This window comes from Purpureocillium takamizusanense, chromosome 1 (assembly GCF_022605165.1).
Source record: "Purpureocillium takamizusanense chromosome 1, complete sequence".
NCBI lineage: Eukaryota > Fungi > Ascomycota > Sordariomycetes > Hypocreales > Ophiocordycipitaceae > Purpureocillium > Purpureocillium takamizusanense.
In genome coordinates, this window is record NC_063068.1 from 5,704,567 (window position 1) to 5,724,623 (window position 20,057).

General features: G+C 58.8%; 4 protein-coding genes across 4 annotated transcripts; 2 read left to right on the forward strand and 2 right to left on the reverse strand.

The window, feature by feature from the left end:
- Positions 1-5,189: 5,189 nt before the first annotated feature.
- Positions 5,190-6,217, reverse strand: RPL33B (60S ribosomal protein L33B). The gene is made up of 5 exons (XM_047982682.1): positions 6,055-6,217; positions 5,962-5,971; positions 5,664-5,759; positions 5,478-5,578; positions 5,190-5,408 (listed from the first exon to the last, which is right to left on the reverse strand). Exons 1-5 carry the CDS (start codon positions 6,077-6,079, stop codon positions 5,311-5,313), a joined length of 330 nt encoding a protein of 109 aa, XP_047838648.1. The 5' UTR covers positions 6,080-6,217; the 3' UTR covers positions 5,190-5,310.
- A 2,362-nt stretch (positions 6,218-8,579) lies between these two features.
- ZWF1 (Glucose-6-phosphate 1-dehydrogenase) lies at positions 8,580-11,316 on the forward strand. Its single transcript, XM_047982683.1, has 7 exons — positions 8,580-8,822; positions 9,128-9,200; positions 9,274-9,294; positions 9,366-9,710; positions 9,777-10,716; positions 10,787-10,898; positions 10,994-11,316. The coding sequence occupies exons 1-7, from the start codon at positions 8,800-8,802 to the stop codon at positions 10,995-10,997; spliced, it is 1,518 nt and encodes a 505-aa protein (XP_047838649.1). The 5' UTR covers positions 8,580-8,799; the 3' UTR covers positions 10,998-11,316.
- On the reverse strand, positions 11,228-15,443 carry JDV02_001732 (uncharacterized protein). Its single transcript, XM_047982684.1, has 6 exons — positions 14,968-15,443; positions 14,881-14,912; positions 12,981-14,787; positions 12,794-12,928; positions 12,630-12,742; positions 11,228-12,576 (listed from the first exon to the last, which is right to left on the reverse strand). The coding sequence occupies exons 3-6, from the start codon at positions 14,400-14,402 to the stop codon at positions 11,412-11,414; spliced, it is 2,835 nt and encodes a 944-aa protein (XP_047838650.1). The 5' UTR covers positions 14,403-14,787; positions 14,881-14,912; positions 14,968-15,443; the 3' UTR covers positions 11,228-11,411.
- Positions 15,444-15,655: 212 nt separating this feature from the next.
- Positions 15,656-20,026, forward strand: RGR1 (mediator complex subunit). Its single transcript, XM_047982685.1, has 3 exons — positions 15,656-16,956; positions 17,010-18,196; positions 18,254-20,026. The coding sequence occupies exons 1-3, from the start codon at positions 16,255-16,257 to the stop codon at positions 19,710-19,712; spliced, it is 3,348 nt and encodes a 1,115-aa protein (XP_047838651.1). The 5' UTR covers positions 15,656-16,254; the 3' UTR covers positions 19,713-20,026.
- The last annotated feature ends 31 nt before the right edge of the window (positions 20,027-20,057 follow it).

The following is a 20,057-nucleotide window of genomic DNA, read 5'->3' on the forward strand; positions in this document are numbered from 1 at the left end:
TGTTCCAGGCTAAGACAGCGTGGGTGTCTCTCGCGGAGCCTTGAGGCGGTTCGCAATATTCAGCGTCTTCCGAAAGCGTCTGGAAGGAAGCCCGTATTGGGGACCCTGGTCAGAAGACCCCCAGCTGCGCGTTCCCGCTGCGGATTCCGCCTCTCGACCTTTCGAGTCCACTGTGGACCTGATGAGGACGGGATCTAAAGTGCCTGGTTGCTAGTGCGGCAAGGCGGTATTGAGGCCGCTGCGATTGCTCCCGGAGTACGTAGCGTGCACCGGTCGAATGACGCTTGCTGGAGGCACTTGGCCGGACAGTTGGAGGCGGGGTGGCTAACGTCTTTTTTAGGCACCACAACTCAACGTGCTGGAGGCTGCCGAGGCGACCCGCTTCTTCGCCGAGATGCGATTGTCTCGGTGACTCTTCCGGGGAAAAGAAGCAAGGACAGGACTAGGTGATTTATAAATGCCAAAGGCACGTAAATGGCGTGCAGAACTATCGTGTGTCGTGCCCGTGCGGAAGCGCCGTGCGGGGGCGAGACGGGACGATGCTGAGAATCGACGGCTGTCGTGCTCGGGTCGAACCGCAGATGTCTATGAAGTGCGACGATGCTTGCTGCTGTGGGCAGCCGCTCTCAAAAAGCTGATGAAGCGGGTTGATTAAAGACGAAGGTTGAGGACCAGCTCGTTGGTGCGTGGTCGAGGGGCTGGCTGAATTTTTGATTGCGCAAATACGAGGCGGTAATGGGAGTCTCGTCCGGACGAGGTACGACAGGTAGATGGATCGGGGGGGAGAGAGGGGAAGAGCGAGCGAGCGAGAAGACAGGAGCGACGACAAGAAGCAGAGAGCTCCAGAGGAAACGAGAGACAGTCCCGGTCGGCGGTTTCGAGGACACGGAGAAGCGACTCGCTGGCAGGAAGGAGGCAGGGAAGCAGGGCATTAAATCGGAGGCAGGCACATTCAGCCAAGCGTTTCCAAATCGATCGCCTTGGAGGACGCGCAATGGGAAGGCAGGATGGGGATGGAGACTTTGCCGCCCAGCTGCCGCCAACGAACTGCCCCCCCACCACCACCACCACCATCCGAATGGAAGGTGCGAGGTACGAGGAAACTGCTGCAGCTGCCAATTGCCCGCACGGTGCGGCTGCCCAGACTATGGATGGCCTGCAGCAAAAGGCGCGCTCCAGGATAGGAGAGCACAGTACAATACCTGCACCACCTTGCGTAGACTGAGCAATTGGCAACTGCGCACTCCTCATCGTAGGCACGTAGCCCCATAGCGCTGGCCTTTTTTTTTTTTTTTTTCGTGAATACCTTATTTCCTTCCTTCTTCTCAGCCGTTCATTGCCGCCATCCATTGCATTGCTCATGTTACGTACCACTTGGGTACCTGCCCATCCGCCATCCCACCCTCTTTATCTTGTGCTTCCCGCTGCCCTCCACTGTCGGGACCTGGAAGTGGTTGGGTGGGTGGATCGGTGGCGGACTTGCAGCGGCTTGTGAGATGCGACCTGCGAAACAGCTGAGGCGTTGCGCCGGTCCGGTCCTCTCGGAGGCGCCTGCCCAAGCAACTCTTCAGGAGGAGCCTGCTGTTCCCACAACCCTCCCGCGACGTCGGATGACGATGGAGAGCGCTGGAGGCGCACACCCATGCATGGCCGGCATGCAGCAGCCTACCAACCCCCCCGTCCACTGGTAGGTAGGTACTTTGGGCGGGCTCGAAACACCAGTCTTGACAGATGTTGATCGGGAACCTTGTCGCACCACACACACCTCAGTGCAGGGCAGTGCAGTGCAGTATCAAGGCATCAAGGCCATCCATCCATCCATTTCATCCATTCATCCATGCCCTGTTGCGAGGTCGCGTCTGGTACGTACCTACCCACCAAGTCCATTGCAACGACCACCTCAGGTTGCACGGCCGCCAGCAGCCCCTGCGTCGCCATGGTAAAAATCGATGCCAGCACGCCACCGCACTGCACCGCCGCCACTCGCTCGTACCCCGAGTCGGCACAACCACCATCTCACACTTCTCTCGCGGCCATCATTACGCGTCGGGCTCCGCTCTTCCCAGGGACCGGCGCGTCGAAAAGCCACCGCTCCGACACCCAGCCGTCGAACTTTAACAAAGCCGCCAGGCCCGTCTCGTGCCGCCACACAGATGGCGCCCAGCTTGCCGCGGGGCATGGCAGGGCAATGCGCTGGCTGCGTGGCCAGCAAGGTTTCGTGCCCCTCCCGATGAGCGCCCTTGCTTCGCTTGTGCGTCGAGAGCTTGTCGTGCCTCGGGCAGTCAATCCATTGACGCCCCAGTGCTGCTATCGGCGCCCTGGAAACGCGAAGCAATGTTTGCATATTCTTTAGGTGCTTTTATTGCTTGGCTGGCAACAAGTAGGGTCGCCACCCGTGGCCAGCCAGGCCAGGCCGAACCAACATGGTGATCAACTCGGACGCTCGCTCGTCACCAACGCCCCGAGAGAACATCGGTGCCTCGCCAGGGGGCCTAGCAGCAGGCCGCCCGCAAATTGGGCAAATCATGGTCGCTCTGCCTCTGCCGCTTCGTGTTCACGGTGGTTCCTTCACACCATCTCGCGAGCAGCGATGGCACCGCCGCCAACCCGAGCCACATCGATCGTTCTGTTTCCGGCCGTCGCTGACCTGCAAGGACAGCCCAGTGCCTTGCCAGTTCAGCTGCAGCGGCACGTATCTTGCTCCAAGGCCAACCTGGCTGTGCCGCGAGCAACGGAGTGACGCACCGGCGCCCCTCACCGCGGCTCACGGTTCGTAGGCCTAGTACTGCAAAGTAGCACCACGGCATCCAACTCCGCAGCTTGCCTCATCGGCCCACCGTTGAGACGGACAGCTTCGACAGCCGTCAACCGATGATGGTGTGTTTCGCCAGCACTGGCCCTCGCCGGACTGCTTCCGTCGGCAACAAGGTGCTGCAAACCAGTCCCTGCTCTCCAGACCCACGCAATCATGCCATCAGTCTAGTCCCCTTTGTTGCCATGAACAAAGCAGCGGCGTCCGCGCCTGGCGTGGCTATTCCCTTCACCATTGTTTGCGCCAAAAAAGTTACATTTGGCTCAATCAACAATTGCCGACAGGGCACGCCAATCCCGCCCCTGCCAGCCGCCCGAAACCCCATCATCGTCATCGGCTTGTCATGGAATCCCGGTCCCGCCCACTTCATGCTAAAATCGGCACATCGCTGCCTCGTTCAGACGGCTGCGGTGGCATCTGCGGGTGAGGCCAATGCATGGCGTTCTTCTCTCACTCGCCGGTGGCGCCAGACCTCCTCTGTTCGGCCCTGGCTGTTTTTGGGCGGCGTGTCTGCCCGATTACGAAGACCGGTTTGGCCATATGAAGAAGAGCATGTAGTGGATCGAGAGACGCACCAGTTCATGAGCACCGCGCGTCCGTGGTGCTGCCCTTACCATGGTTTGTGCTCGCTTGCCTGTTTCATCTGTCTCATTGCCGACTGCAGATATGGGAGCACAGCTTCCGCGCTTGCAGCAGCCACCACAGCTCCGACCGGTAGTTGGTCAGGTATATCGTCACGGGAGGTTATGAAGAACAGGCTCAGCCACCAGAGATGTCGACTATCCGGGCTTTCCGAATGAGAGAAGGTTTGACCACTTCGCTGGGTTGCAGTCTGTCCGCGGCAGCCAAGCGACACCCCGACCTGCATCCAGCCAGCCAAACGTGAGACGCGACGTAGCTTGGGCAACTAGGCCAATTCATCTGAATTGCTCGGCATCGCTACGAGGCACCACCGCATGGCTGCGGTTGTGGATCGGCTTGTCGCAGGTGCTGTTACAATGCCTGGCCTGATAGCCTGTGACAGACATGCCGCAGGTTGCTCAGTATGCCGAGCCTTGGATGACGACGAACAGTCTGCCGGAAAATATGCTGATACCCCTCTGTTCGATTTTGCAAAGGAGCCAACCGGCTTTGGCCGTTGCGACACCGATAATGCACCGCTCTGTTTCATCCCGCGGCATGGTCCCCTCGGGCATTATGCCCCGCGACTCGCGTGTTCCCGCGCGCCAAGAAGGTCGGGCAATGCCTGCACTCTGATGAGCGCGAGCATACCACACTCTACGCCGGGGTCAGGTCAATCTGAAGATTCTCACCGAGCTGTGGGAAGCCTTCCCCCCTCCCAAAGGCCGTGTTCTAGAACCCGTGCATGCGGGTATCGGAGGGGGGGTTGCGTCGTCGTCGACCCGGCGACTTTATCTATGCTTGGACCGCTGCAGGACAACTGCAGGGTGTACAGTAACGTCGGGTAGTTCATGCGCGCCATGTTCACTTCATGCGATATACATACTGTGCTGTACAGTAACTGCAGAACCTGTACCGTAGCTCGCCGCAGTTGGCAGCCGACAGGTATGGGCCCGTTATGTGGTGGGCAGAGAGGCATTTTGCTCCCATGTGAAAGAGACAGGCCCCTCACGAAAGCAGGAGGCGGAGTCGCGATGGCAAGCCTCGACCCACGCTCACTGGACATGAGAGGGAAGAAAGATGCGTGGTGATTGATGCCTGCCCTCTCTCTCTGCTCTGCTAGGCGTCACACCTGGTCTCTGGGAATCGATTTCGTGTGTTCGTTCAGACGCCGAGACTGTGTCCTGGTGTCATGTTATGGGGCGCCTTGCTGTTTGCTCGAGTTCTGGCAGTACGGCCGGGCACAATGGCGGTGTCAAATCTTGGAAAACTGCCCCAGGCTCGGTGTCAAACAACCCGAAACCAACGACGAAAGATCATACTGCAGGAATGGCACGGCGTCGATGAGGGTAGGGACTTGTCGACGTGGCTCTAGGCGACGCCTGTCGACATGGCATCACGGCTTGTCCTCGAGGCTCCCGTTGTTGGCGCATTGGACCACACTCCGAACCAACATGATTGCTTTAGATGACGGGTTTTATCACCCCAGCTCCCCGGACACTCCAGAGCAGCAGTCGACCTCACTTTGTAGCGGTATGGATGAGTGCCCCGGACCCAAACCCAACACGTGTATGCAGCCCATGTCGCATTCCGGGCCAGGATTTGGCAACAGGGACGGACGCCGGGCAGATGCTCGACTTGCACCCGTTTCGGAAATCGGATCTCGTTCGTCTCGGTCTCAGCCAGGGGAGGGAGGGAGCCCCGAGCCCAGCACGCGCATCACATCATCATCACCTCGCCGGCGGACGCATCGGATTGGGGTGTTTGACGTCTTTTTAATTGAATGCCTCCAGCAAGGCAATATGCTTTACCCTTGCCTCGACCAATGCAGCCAAATGAGAACCGCCCTCACGACCAACTCCATCCCGAATCCCTATTTATATCGAGGAGGGGTACAGCATGACACGAACCGAAGCACCGAAAGACTTTGTTGGGAGAGGAGAGGAGAACTTGGCGCGAACGACGCCAGAGTTGCCTGTAACCCGTATTGTCAGCGATAACGTCCCGGCGAATTGAAGATAGTTTTTGTAGGGATCGAATTTACCATGCGGCCGGGTGACCTTGCCCCAGATGACACGGATCTTGGAGCCCCGGATCTCCTTCTGGCCCCGGTAGACGTAGGCGACCTTCTTGCCAAGGTAGAAGCTGCACGCGCGGGTCAGCACACTCATTCGCGCTCCGCAAGTAGGGCATTTTGCCCTCCTTCCATCGCGTCGAGAAAAAAACGTACTTGGCGGCGTTGGTGTCGTCAACACCCTCAATCTTGATCAGGCTGGTGCCAGGGTGGGTGACGTGGCGGGAGCGCTGATAGCTCAGGTGGCGTCCCCTATTCGCGTCGGGTCAGTCAACCTGCTCTTGTGTGTTCGCCAATATCTCGAGGCACTCGTCGCCGGCATTGTGTCTTCTCGCTGCGCGTCGCCACATGCAGACTAGACATCTGCGCCGCCGTTCGGTGCAAGAGCCGTCTGCTCGAGAGCAGAAGACGCGGCAATCGCGTGCATCGAGCCATTCGTGGGAGCGTAACTCACTTGACGTATACTGCAGAGGCGGAAAAACAGTCAGTGGACGGTGTTCACCCGAGATGGGATTCCTTGCGCGGCGCGCGAACGGCGAGTACTCACATCTGTGACCGCTCTCGGAAGGCATCGTGATGGATTTCTGTGGCTTCCGGCCTCTGAAAACAACCAAAGAAGAGAAGGGGGAAGAGTCGAAGAGAACTGTCTTATCTAAAAGACCTTTCCCTGGCTGCGGTGCACGTCGGTTGTCGTGATGTCGACTTGGGAAGCGAGTGGATGCGACGATGGTGTGTGGTGTCACTAGCACGGAAAACTTTGTGCCCTCGGAGTCACGTGCGTATTTAGGGCAATCGCCTGTTGGCTGGGGGGCCACGGCTGGGGCTTGGGTGTGGCTGGAGCGTCTGTGCACCGCCATAACATGGCTGGTGTATGGCCCCACCTTGCCGATGCGGCCGACTTGAGGACGCCCGCGTTGGCGTCCCTCACCCCACTTTGATTGGAGAGGGAAAGAGGCGGCCGTGACAACCACCAACCCTTCCAGAACACGCCTGCATTCAGCTACTATTCTGACGCTGGTCGATCGCGCGCAGGCAGGTGTGCACAGCACCAAGGCGCTTTGGGAAAGGCGCCCGAGTCAACGCCATGACGGAGAGAATGACAAGGAGGATACCAGAGAAGTGGTAATGAACGCGCCCGGCCAAGGGCGCCTCGCAATGTCGGAGCGCCGAAAAATGTTCGGGCGGTAGGCGGGCGTCAGTCTTGTTGATAAAAGTGCACGGAGCAACCGCAACCGCAACTGCACGGCACACGCTCGACTTCTTCGTACAAGTAGGGACTACGTACGTGCGTAGGGTCACCACCAGGGCGGACCCTGCCAACAAACGTGCAACGGCCCGTCGCCCTTATGATAGGTGCGAGCTGTTTATCCGCGACGGTCTGACGGCTATCTACAAGTCAACCGTGCAAAATTCCCGCAGACCATGGATCTGTTGGGGAGACGCCGCGCAGCGCACTGGTTCCTGAACGAAAGGAGGGGTTCCTGTCAGTCAGGTCCATTACTGTGAGCACGCAAAAAGCGGTGCTCGCTGCTGTCGAGTGGGTGCCTCTATCGCCTTGTATCACCGAGCGGAGCTGGCTCGCTCACCGCGCTCAAGGTCGGTAATAAGTCGACCAAGGACAGAGTAACGGAGAACCATCCTCATCACGGCCGCGGCGCATAAGGCACAAACAATCAATCAATCAATGAGGATTGGACAAGAATTAAAGGACGGACGTCTCCAGGATTCCGGCCCAGGGTCAGACGAGTAGAACTTGTATCATGCACTGAAAGGGCCATGCGAACCAGAACATGCGAGCAAGGCTTGTCATGTTGCGTTGCTCCGTGAAGTGGCCGGGCTGGCCGGGGTTCGTCGACGAGGTCGAGGGGGCTTTGGGGGCGGGAGAGGGAGAGCGGGCGACAGATCTCCGGGGCTAGTCACTCCGTATCTGGACGCAGAACCTTGGCCTGGCCCCTCGCGGACTGACTGACTGACTGGATGACTACTTGGTATTATCAGCTCCGCGGCAGCTGGGTGGTGGACCAAAAGCAGCCCGCGGTGCCGTGGCCTGCGGTGGAGGCGGAAGCTTCGGGGGCGTCTGCCCGAACATGTTTGTGACAGTATCCGGCAGTCGCGCAGTCGGGAGGAGACGAGGCAACACCACCGGGGCGGGCATGACGGGGGCGTGCAGACAGAACCTTGAAAGCGCACAGGCACCCGCGCTGCGCAATACTAGGTATTTGGTCTCATCGGTGCTCAGCGCCGTCGTCGCCGAAACGTATGGTGCTTGACAAGGCCTCGCCCGAGCCGCCAACGTCAAGGACGGCCCTGTCTTGCGTGGGGGACGTAAAACCCGCCAGCGACATGATCCGCCACCACATAACATCCGCGCGGGACAAGGCCCCCGGGGGCCGGTGTTGAGACGGGGGTGGAAGGTGAGCCAGCGAGCGCGCGAGGAGCCCTGGAGGGCATGGAGGGGTGCGCAGGTGGTGACGGCACCCGCTGGAACCTCGAGCTTCAGGTCAAGCTCCAATCGTCATCAGGTGCAATGCTCTGCATGGGTTGGTAGGCGATTGCCCCGCCCGCGGCGCAGCAGCCCCACCCTCCTCCGGCAAGCAAGCTGCGAACCTCAGCGGCTGCGAGCGGCGAGCGGCTGCGCGGGCTGTTGAGTTGATGGAACTGAAATGGACCGAATTGATATCCTCGGGCTGCTGGGATAAAGCGGACAACATACAATGTGCACATGAGGTAACTACATGGGTGCCCGAAAGGCAGTTCCGCGTCCAGGACCATCTGCGGCGCCATGAGACAAGGGGGCTCACTCCATTAGCCCAGCAGTTCCGGGTACCTATGCACGGTACCTACACCTTCCAAGGTGGTGCTACAGTGCTAACTTACAGCACCCTACAAGGCCACCTACAGTTGGGTAACAGCTGGAGCGTCCATGGATCCATCCATACTACACTCAGGTAGATGCTGCCGCGGCGGCGGCGGCGGCGGCGCCCACCTCTGCACCAGGTCTTGCCCACCCCGCCGCCTCCACCTCCACTCCATTAGTGTCTTTGCCCGTCCGCTGGGCCGTCCAGTCCGGCCGTCTTCTTCTGCCCTCCGTCATTAATAAACCGGTCCCAGCTCTTCCGGAGGCACCTGCGCTCCCCAACAGCAACCTTTCTTGTCCTTCCCTCTGCCCTGGTGAATCCTCACCTTTCGCTGCGATCCGTTCCCGAGCCCGTCGTGACAGCTGCGACGACGGTACGAAGACGACACCGCCCAGCCGCTCCAGCATCGCCGCCCCTCGCCCCTCATAGCCGCCATGGACAGCAAGTCCGCAGCAGCGTACGTGCTCTCTGCTACCCCACCATGAAAGAAGAAGGATGGACGAACGCTGGGGCAAATCCGGTCGGCCCTGCGCGTTGTTGAGCTGCCCCGACTTCATGCTCGCTAGATACGCAGCAAGGCCAAGCTCAACCCCAAGCTCAGCAGCAGCAGCAGCAGCAGCCAAATGCCTGGCTCCCGAGCTGCGGCGTGGGGCTGTTCCTGCACTGCGCAGCTTGAGGAAGCTGGTGGTTCCTCCACCAGCGCCAGCTCCGTTCCCCGTGGCCTCCATGACGCCAGCGCGCTGACAAGACATGTCGAAATAGGGGCATGGAGCTGAAGGAGAACACGACCATCGTCGTGCTTGGCGCTTCTGGCGATTTGGCCAAAAAGAAGACTGTAAGAAGTTTGGCCTTTCTGCCTTTGTCGCATTCTGCGGCCCCAGTGCTAACCTGGTGTCTCTCTGTAACAGTACCCCGCGCTCTTTGGACTGGTATGCCGACCCAATTGCCATGACCGCCCCCCCTCCTACAGCGTGCGACACGGCTCCTGACCCTGGTGCAGTATAGGAACCAGTTTCTGCCCAAGGATGTCCGGATCGTCGGCTATGCGCGTACCAAGATGGACCACGAGGAGTACCTGAAGAGGATCAAGTCTTACATGAAGACGCCCACGGATGAGATTAAGAAGCAACTGGATGACTTCTGCAGTCTGTGCACCTACATTTCTGGTCAGTACGACAAGGACGAGTCCTTCGAGGCCCTCGAGAAGCACCTGCAGGAGTTGGAAAAGGGACGTTCCGAGACACACAGGCTCTTCTACATGGCATTGCCGCCAAGCGTCTTCACCATTGTCTCTCAGCACCTCAAGAAGTGCTGCTACCCGAAGCATGGCATCGCGCGCATCATTGTACGAGAGCCCCCCCCCCCACTGAATCCTCTCAAGTATGCGCATCTGGTATTGACAATGGCGCAGGTCGAGAAGCCGTTCGGTAAGGATCTCGCGAGCTCTCGCGAGCTTCAGAAGTCCCTGGAGCCAGACTGGAAGGAGGAGGAGATTTTCCGCATCGACCACTATCTCGGCAAGGAGATGGTCAAGAACATCCTCATCATGCGCTTCGGTAACTCCTTCTTGGGCGCCACTTGGAACAGGCACCATATCGACAACGTCCAGATCACCTTCAAGGAGCCCTTCGGCACCGAGGGCCGCGGAGGATACTTTGACGAGTTCGGCATCATTCGAGACGTCATGCAAAACCACTTACTGCAGGTCCTGACCCTGCTCGCCATGGAGCGGCCCATTTCCTTCGATTCGGAAGACGTCCGCGACGAAAAGGTGCGCGTCCTGCGATCCATCCCGGCCATCGAGCCCAAGAACGTCATCATCGGCCAGTACGGCAAGTCGCTGGACGGCAGCAAGCCCTCGTACAAGGAGGACGACACCGTGCCCAAGGACTCGAGGTGCCCCACGTTCTGCGCGCTCGTCGCCTACATCAAGAATGAGCGATGGGACGGCGTTCCCTTCATTCTCAAGGCCGGCAAGGCGCTCAACGAGCAGAAGACGGAGATTCGCATCCAGTTCAAGGACGTTACGTCTGGCATTTTCAAGGACATTCCCCGCAACGAGCTAGTCATGCGCATCCAGCCCAACGAGAGCGTCTACATCAAGATGAACTCGAAGCTCCCCGGCCTCAGCATGCAGACCGTCGTCACCGAGCTCGACCTCACCTACCGACGACGCTTCTCGGACCTCAAGATTCCCGAGGCGTACGAGTCACTGGTCCTCGACTGCCTCAAGGGGGACCACTCCAACTTTGTGCGCGACGACGAGCTTGACGCGAGCTGGCGCATCTTCACTCCTCTGCTTCACTACCTCGACGACAACAAGGAGATTATCCCCATGGAGTACCCTTACGGTGCGTGCAGGCGGCGGCTTGTCATTCTTCACATGCTTTCTCCAGCCTATGCTAACTTTGAAACCATCAGGCTCCCGCGGCCCCGCCGTCCTGGACGACTTCACGGCGTCGTACGGCTACAAGTTCAGCGATGCCGCCGGTTACCAGTGGCCCACAACTTCGGCCACCCCGCCCACCAAGTTGTAAGTCGCCGCCACCGCCGCCATAGCGCATCCATCATGTCTGTTACCATGGCCGAGGAAAGCCTGGAAGAGCCAAGACGACTAACTCGCAGCAGTTGAATGCCGCTTCTTGAAGCACTTCGTGAGGAGGAAACCGGGCCAAGCGGCTTGCGCGTTTTCGTGAGCGCTTTGCCGCAGGGCCAAAATAACATGACGAAAAGGAGAAAAAGGTACAAAGTATCGGCCCGGAAACGTCGACGAGGGAGACGGCCCGACATGTCATAACGTCACGAGGAGGGGGCCAAGTGATATTTAGGGAACTGGGAATATCAATAGAGCCACGAATTTTTGCCGTCTTCAATGCCAGCTTGCCGGCTCGCCTAACCTCGGGGATCTTAGCTGAGCGCGCGAGAGTACAGTCGTCCATTGATAATCCTAGCTAGTGACTGTCTACTTCGAGTGTCTGGGCTAATGAGCGCCTCGTGGCCGTCTCGCGTGGCACATATCGCCAACCTGCCTCCGTAGCGGCACTGTTCAAATATCCGAGCGGCGGCCGCGCGCCGCACGCGACGGGTCAAGCCTCTGCAGGGTACTTCCCGCGTGGAAGTCCGCGGCGCTGGAGAATAAAGGCCCATGCCGCAAAAAAAGGGGCCTTTCCGCTCCGTGCTCTGCATCGCTCCCGAGCGGCTCGTTGGCCGTCGAGCTTGCGAAGAGCCGTCCTTGACCCGTGGCGTTTGACGCGCTTGACTCAGGTGCCGGGTGGTAGCCCCCATCACCACGACTATTCGGGGGCCTTCCGCGACGTGTGCCCTGCTCGGGCTGGCCGGTGTGCGTGTTTGTTGTTGTGAGGCGGGTAAAGGGCATCACCCGCGGCGGGGGTAGTGGCGGCGGGGGGACGTCTCTCTCGAGCACGGCGTTCATGAGTCCGGACCATGGGCTGGGGCTCTCGCTAGCGAACGAGTTGATGTAGGCAGCGGAGGATAGGTAGATTGGCAGAGGCGGTCGGAACGAGCTCCACGGGGCCGTTCCAGACAGAGGGGCGTCGCCGGTGACGTCGCGACGGCGCAGCGTTGGCGGGAGGCTGTCGCGCATGGGCGGCGTCATGCGGTTGCTTCGGTCGGTCATCTCTAGTAAGGATCTGAATTGGGCGTTGGACCCTTCTAGCGTCTGGGAGAGCTTGGGAAAGTCGAACCTAGGGCCCTCACCAAGGGCCGTATTCGGTGGAATGACCATCCTTTCAGCCGATGATGGTCTACGGTGCTCATCATAATCCTCGCGAGATTCTGGCGCGAGCGACGCTTGATGCACCGCCTCGAATTCATCCCGTATGGAGGAGAGGGTGAGCTCATAATCTTGAAGCAGTGCTGAGCAGTCTGACACGGACAGGCCTGATACAAGCGCGAGGCGCCGTGCGAGGGCCTCGACCTCATGCAGGTCCTTCGCTGTCAGCAACATCCGCGGGCTAGCTGTTCCGTTCTGGCAGCTGGCTTTATCAATCTGGAAAGTTGTGTCAATGACTGACACGCGCCTGTACTGGCTGATGTCGTCTTCCGCAGTGTAATGCTGTGGTTTCTGCGGCCCAGTCGCCTCAGGGGGTATGTTTGTCGGGACAGGTGGTGGACTAGTGGAGCGCTCCCTGTCGAAAACTTCGTACTTTTGTACTTCCTGGACCCTCTGGTAGAATAAACCGCATCGTTTGCTAGAGTAAACTGGTGAGAAGGTCACTTGAAGATTTGGGTCGGTGGTGTTTACCACTGCGTTTCTGTGTCTGTAGTCCCATAGTTGCTGAAAGAACATGAAGGGCATCGTGTCGACGGCGTTTTACGTCGTCGAAATATCATGGTCATAAAAAGCACCTGATTGGGCTTGTGGAGAGTAAGCATGTCGTCTGATGAGTGTTAGCCCAGAGACTCTACCTTGAAAAGCGAGAGCCATGGTGCTGAGAGATCGAGGATTTGTCCCGTATCCCTGTCTTCGAGCATCCACTCATTCCGATCAATCTTTCCAGTCCCTAGATCCCCAAACCTTTCCTTAAGAATGTGGGTGAATAACTACACATAGTTAGTGCTCGGCAAGAATGGCAGCGGTCTGAAGAATGCGTACTTGTTTCGATGTTACCGTTTCCAAGTAGAACGGCAGTGGCATTCCGCGCGCGTCGATGACTGTTACACGATGAAACGATGGCTGATCTCTGGGCCCGTGACTCGTCCATGGTATGACATGTGTGATCTGACTGGCTCTCTCGAGGGTGACAATGACGTGGTGGTCGCGTACCCTTACTCGGGCTTCAGCATCGCCTGGTGTCGCATTGGGCCAAGAATCAGCAAGTCGTCCTGACCTCGGCGCATCATCTCGGTATACCCAGAGATTTAAAAGGCCCTTCATAGCTGAGGCTGCCGTCGCTGCTGCAAACCTTTGCCACCTCTTGTGCTTATGGCAATCAGCGTAGTCGCATACACCTTTGATGACAACGCTGGGCACCTCCTCCCATGCACCCGCGCCCTCCATCTCGAATGCGATAACGCCATCGTTGGCAGCGATTCTATCACGGTCCTCGCCGGATTTCATGACTGCGTCGCCAGACGCGACAGGCCCGACGTGTATAGCCGGATCTCTTGACGAGTATGCGCTGTCACGTTCTTGGGATGTGCTTGCGCAAAGCCGTCCTCTGGTAACCAGATAGGAAGCGTCGCAACCCAACTCTTCGCATGATGATGTTATCGCCTCGGCGCAAACCAACCCGAGCTGTTCGTGATTTTCGAGGAAGCATCCGCATCGCGAGGGGCTCCGGTGTTTGTGTCGGTAAGTGGCGTTGTAGAGTTTGTCCTCGGCCACTCCAGGGTATGCATACGTGTGTCCGACTTCTTGTATGCTCGCGTTGGTTTGGAGCTCTTTCAGGTATTTGGCGGTCGTGCTTTGAAGCCGACTCCTGCCACGACGGGTTTCGAGCAACGCCAACATGTTGCGAATGTCTTTACTTTGCCCACCGAGGATATCGCCAGCCGCCTCCTTACGGGCAAAGTGGCCTGGATACTGCCGCCCAAAATCGTACTGAATGACTGTTTTGCTGATGACCACGTCACCCAGAACAATCTCCTCCCTGTCCCTCGGACAAGGAACGCCGCCGCAAATGCCCACGAGAAATGCCACACGGAGGCCGGTGTAGCTGGACTGCATGCTTGCCGCCGCGCCGGCTGCCGTCGCCTTGCCCATTCGGTAGAGAAGGACCAGGACTACATTGTGCTTCCTGATGCGACCGGTCGTGTACGAGTTGCGGTCTCCGCTTGCTCTCCCGTATGACTCGCGGTCGCCGTCCCAGAACTCGTCAAACAGAAGGCAGACGGCATCGTATTCGAGAGGCAAGGCGCATATGACGGCAATCTCAAATTCTTGGCGACAAGCGGGACGCCGATAGGGTGAAGTCCGATGTCGTTGAGTCGCAACTTGTTCGTCGTCGTCTGAAGACGGCCCGCGCTTACGTTTGCCCAGGTGGCGGGCGAGTGTCGCAGGCGACCTGTCCATCATCTTCGACGCTTGGACATTGTCAAATGGTCAATAAGGGGCCACCCTGCAAGGTGAAGGTCGAGACGGAAGGGTCCTGCACTCTTCGGCCCCCAAAGGGGGTCAGCATGTTGCGGTCGGTAACCCCGCTCATCAACCATGGGCGGCTGGCACCCCTGGCAGAGAGGACGACATCCTTCGTGCTGCCATGTGGCATGGGGCTGACTCGCAGCCGCCTGCCTGTACCGCGCGTTGTTCTGGGATCAGATATGCTTGCCTGACGCAGAGTGGCAGAAGATTTACACAAGTACTGAGAGGCGAGACGCCTAAATAGTTGCAGCCACAAGGGAGGTTTCGCCATCGCCATCCTACAATTTAGTCCTATTTCATGCTCATACCTTAGACAGCCCTGGCTTCAAGGTAAGTGCTCGCCCAGGCGCGCCTTCCAACCAGCTAGCTGCCTCCAGTAGGGGATTCGTATCGGCAAGAGGAAGTTACGTACGAAGTACCTTAGTAGTAGTTGCCTTAGTAGGGCTTATCTAAACGTTAGTAGGCGACTAGGGTGTGCTTTTTCTGTGCTGTCACGTACGAAATCCTCGGTAGCAGTATCGAGTTTTCACGAGCTGCCTAACATCTAGTGAATAACTACCGTACGAGGTACCTACTACCTATAAAGGCGATGTATTGGCTGATGCGTTGAATACCAGGTAACCGATTGCCGTGAGTGCAGTTCATCCGAAGTACATGGTTTCCTGATAATACATACTCCTCCACCAAAGCAGCTCGCTCATTGACATCGTATTCACCAGGTAACCAAGCAGCTACACGGTGTCTCCTGCTATGTAAGTTGTGTGCTCAATGCCCATCGTCGGGCGCTTCCGCGGCCACGAGAGCCCGTGTTGTTTCGACTAGCAATGGACGAAGTAATCAACTCATTCTCGGAGGCAGCTAGAATCGCAGTACGTTGTCTTTCAAATAGGGTTTCATAACTCCAAGAACGGCGCCCCTAGCCACAGGAGGGTGGAATCGAGAGAAAGACGTTCGCGTCTCAATGGTGCAGGTACAAGTTCGCAGGTACTGTACGAAGTACCGCGTACCACGTACTGCGTCATGAGTGAGTGTGAGGCGGCAGAAGCATTACATAAGCAGCGCAGCCACACGGCCCAATTGGCCCGTGCATGCCCAGCCTCACATGACCCGAGCGCTTGTCGCTCGCAGCTCGGCTCCGCTGCAACAAACCCAGAGGAAGGAAGGCGAGGCGGATCTTTGAAGCCGCCCGCCGTCTTTCTCATCACCACCACCACCACCAGCCAGCTGCCACCTTACATTTGCACCTCCACCCGACCTCCCTACCGCGACGCGCCCGCGGAACACGCAAAGCATCTCTTTAGCATCGAAATATAAGGCGATCGGTGTCATTCGTTTACCATTGTCGAGAGCGACAACCTGCTCCGCCGTCCCGCCGCGTCGCGTGGCCCCGAGACGCCCTCGGTTCCCCGTTCACCCTGCTTCCCTGGGGACCCTGCGACACTCTCCGCCTCGTTGCCCCCCGCTCCGAACCACGACCCGTCGTGCGCTCAATCGCGCGTGCCCATCACCAGCGGAGGCAGCGCGCCGGCCGCGATCAGCCGCTTGCCCGGCTTGCATGGGCATCTCGCGCGCGCCCTGCCTGCGTGCTATGGTGTGGACGAGCCGTGTGGTCGAGCACCGTTAGGCTCAGCCTCTGAGACGCCCGCACAAGCTGCGTCCATGCCGGTTCCAGTGCCCACATCTCCAGCGCATTTCTTCAGCCTCGCGCCTGTTGCTCCTTGGGGCCGCTGACCGCTGGTCGACTCGCGTTGGGGGCAGGCGCGCGCCGACTCTCCCTTCGGAGTAGATGCCCGGCGTCCTCACCATGGAGCCCGCCGGCCAAAATGGCATGCGCACCGACCACGACAGGGACCTCGCCATCAACGGAGTCAACGGGAACGGCGCCACTGGCTATGAGCAAGTTGCGCCGGAGAAGGGAAAGGCTCCCGCAGCTGCCAGCCATCATGACGTTGTCAACGGCGGCGATGCCATCGGCACGGCTGCGCCGTTAGCCCATCAACCGCCAAGGATGAATGATCTCCCCGATGAGATTGTCCACATTACCCAGGGCTTCGTTCCGCTGTCACTCCTCCTCACCCGGCTGGCTCAGGTGTCACACAACTCGCTCCAGGAAAAGGTTGCAGAGCTGGCCAAGATGCCGGTACCGGGCGCAGCGGTCAACGGAAACGCCACATACAACTCGAGCGGCCCCGACGACAACTCCAATGATAACCTGCGCAAGAAGGCAACCCTCGCGAGCTTTGCGCAGGACTTGCACGGAAAGTGGCTCAAGGCCCTCGTCATCGCAGAATGGAGCAGAAAAGCAGGCGCCGTTAGCAAGCTCATCGACCTCAAGTTTCACATTGACCAGCAGAGGATTTTGTACGACGCCACGCTGGACAACGTTGTCAACCTAAAGCGAGACTTGACCTTTGCGCGGATGCCCAGTCCAGACCTCAAGACTGCCTTGCAGGTCCTGTCCACTGGCTCTGCGCCGTGGATACCCGATGTGAGCCCTCCCCTTGTGGAACATTCGCGCCGCGACGCTGACGTACTTTGAAGCTTGGCTATCTCGACCTGCCACCCCTGACTCCGGCCGAAGAGTTCAAGTGGATCAACGATCTCAACACCCTCCTTTCCCTCCGACTGAACCTCGAAGACTACGACAAAATCCCCTACGCCTTCCGAAACTACGAGATTGGCTCAGGACGTGTAACGTTCAAAGTAGACGGCGAATTCGAGGTCGACCTCACCATTGCGGACGAAGACTTTGAGAAGCAGTTCTGGTTCATAGACTTCAGATATGCATTCACCCCCTCAGCGTCGGCACTGTCCGACTCGCTGCGCGCATATCTCGAGGGCTGCGTCAACGATGCCCTGAGCAAGGACGGCCTGGCAGGCTGCTATAACTTTCTGCACGAATTTGTACTCACATGCAAGATCAACGAACTGAAGCGACAGGCTCTCCTCCTCAGCAGAGGCGCCTGGACGGGGACGTTGACGGTTGAGCCCCTCAATCGATCGCTGGCCATTCAGTATTGGACGCCGCGCACTTCTATTACCGGCACCAAAAGCTGGGTCTTGATCGCGATCAACAGCGGACGCGAGGCGGATGGCAAGCCTGACCCTAAATCTTCGAGTTTCCTCTCCGCCAGGTGGTATCGCGACAACAAGGAAGTCAAAGAGGTCGAAATCGACATGAATCTGCAGCATCTGTCGGCCGAGTCACTCCTCTTCAACATTGTTGGCCGCCACATCGAGTTCATTTTGACCAGCACTCACGACAAGCTATTGTCTGCTGCCCGCTTTAAAAATCGTGAGGCGAGCATGGTCCTAGATGTGTCGACAAGCGACCCAGCGGCATCGTACCTGGCGACTCAAATTGGGAACGACAATAGGGTGTCTCTGCTTGTGGAGCCAACAACTGGGGCATTCGCCGTCAAGCCTCACTCGAAGTTCACGGTGCAATACGAGCATCAATTAAACAGTGGCAAGAACCCAGCAGAGGACGGCGTGACTTGCCTCGAAAACGTTCGGTGCGCGATCATGGAGAACGACCTTAGCAGGAGAGGGAGCTCCATGGCCTGGTTCACGCGCAAGCCCCCTCTTACGGTCGAGGAGATGAAGTCGGTTACCAAGCTGCGCGAGTGGACCCGCACGATCTGGCTGCAGAAAGATGGCTGGGGGCCGAGTTGGTTTGTGGGAGTGTTCCTTGGTCTCGGCGGCGACGAGTGGTGGCTATTGGAAACGTTAGAAGAGCCCCTTTCGACTGCTAGCAAAGGCCTGCATGCTAACAAGCCGCTCAGGAACCGGGACGAGACGAACCGGCCGGTCAAATTCAAGGCCAGGCTTGCGCTCGACAAGGGCTACCCAGACCGCGGGGAGGAGTTCTGGAACCACTTGGCTCTGTTCGCGACAGGTATCATGACACAGTCTATCGACATGCGCGAGCTGCACCGGCACAGGATTAAGAGCAAGTCGGGCGCCGGCGCAGAAGTGTCGCTTCCTCACCAAGTGAGGGTGCCTTGCATCAAGATCTCGCTGTCGGCCTTGTTTCCCGCCATGGTATCCGACACGCATCAGGACGGGTCAAGAAGCAGCTCTTCTGGCAGCGACTCTGGTGTCGAGGGCGCGGCGCTGTCTTTTCTTATGCAGAAATACGCGGGCGCAACGCTGCAATCGAAGCAAGCGTGGGCCGAGAACATGATAACAATCAACTTCAGAGGCATCCACTCCATGCGTCGGCCCGTGGAAGAAACGAAAGAGGGCGACACAGCAGCGGGCGTGCTCATGTGCGAATCCGAAGCGGTCATCAGAGTGCGGAGACCGTCGCAGCTTGAAGCTCTCCGCAACCTGGTGAATCACGACGTATCATACAACTTTCTCCGGGGCGAGTTTTCGCTGCGCCTTCGCCGCCCCGTGGGTGAGCCAGTACTGGACACCATCAAGACCCGCATCAAGGCCATCGATCGGTTCATCAATTTCTTTCAAGCCCTCGGAAAGGCGAGCAGAGCGATCACCCGCGAGTCGGTCACGCTCAAGTACGTGGGCTTCAGCTACAGCGAACTCCCTCCCGCAGCGGCAGAGAGCGGTGGGGATGGACAGCCCGAGGCTCCGGCGACGCCGCCTCGGCGATGGCGAGTGGGGCTGGATCTCTCCAAGGATGATATCGACATCAAGATAGAGGATGGCAACCCCCACCTCCGGGTTGTCGACCTCATGCGCAAGCTTGTCAACACGGACGGCGGCATCGGCGCCCTGATGGCGTGGCTACCTGCCTCGCTCCCCGCTTTCAAGGCCATCGATGACATGCAGTCCCGGTGGGAGAACCTGGCCGAGGAGAAGCGCGGACGGGTCGAGGTCTCGATGAAGTCGATTGCGTGGATGAGCATCGCGTACACGATGCCGTCGCCTGATGCGGGCAATAAGGAGGCCCAGAAGGGCGTCACACTCGAAGTGCGGCTGAAGCCCAGGCAAGGGGAGGCATGGTGGCACGTCTCGCAATCCGACTCGGCCGCCAAAGCATCGCCTGAAGACGTATTCACCAAGGCGCTCAGGTCCGTGTGGTCATCGCGCGGACAGGGTTGGCTCGGCCTCACGACGGGCGCCGCGGGCAGGCCCTCGGGTGGCGTCGCAGGGATGCTCGACGCCGTGGACGAAGCCATCAGGGCCGCCGCCGCGCAACAAGCGGCGAGCTCAGGGGCAGACGGCGCCAAGATCAAGAAGGAAGGCGGGCAGCGGCGGGACGTTGTGGTCCTCGACTAGAGCGCGGACGAAGCGACGGAGACGAGACGTTGCAGAGGGCGCGTGATGCGCCGAGGACAGGAGGAAGACAAGAAGAGGCAAGGCAAGGGGGGAGGAGAGGGTCTCTTCCTCAACCAGGGACACGGTGTTTTGGGGGGGCGGCAAAAGGGGCCCGGCGCATCTGGGATGGCGGGAAAGGTCCCGCGCAGCACAGCGGCTTGTACAGCCATTTGGTTGCATGTGTATGTCTAGGATAATGATGATACCAGAAATACAGAGGCCCCCGACGGGGCACAGACAGACGTATGTACGTTGCTCATGGGCTGCGAAGAGAGTCAATCAAACCCACCAAATGACATGCGCAAT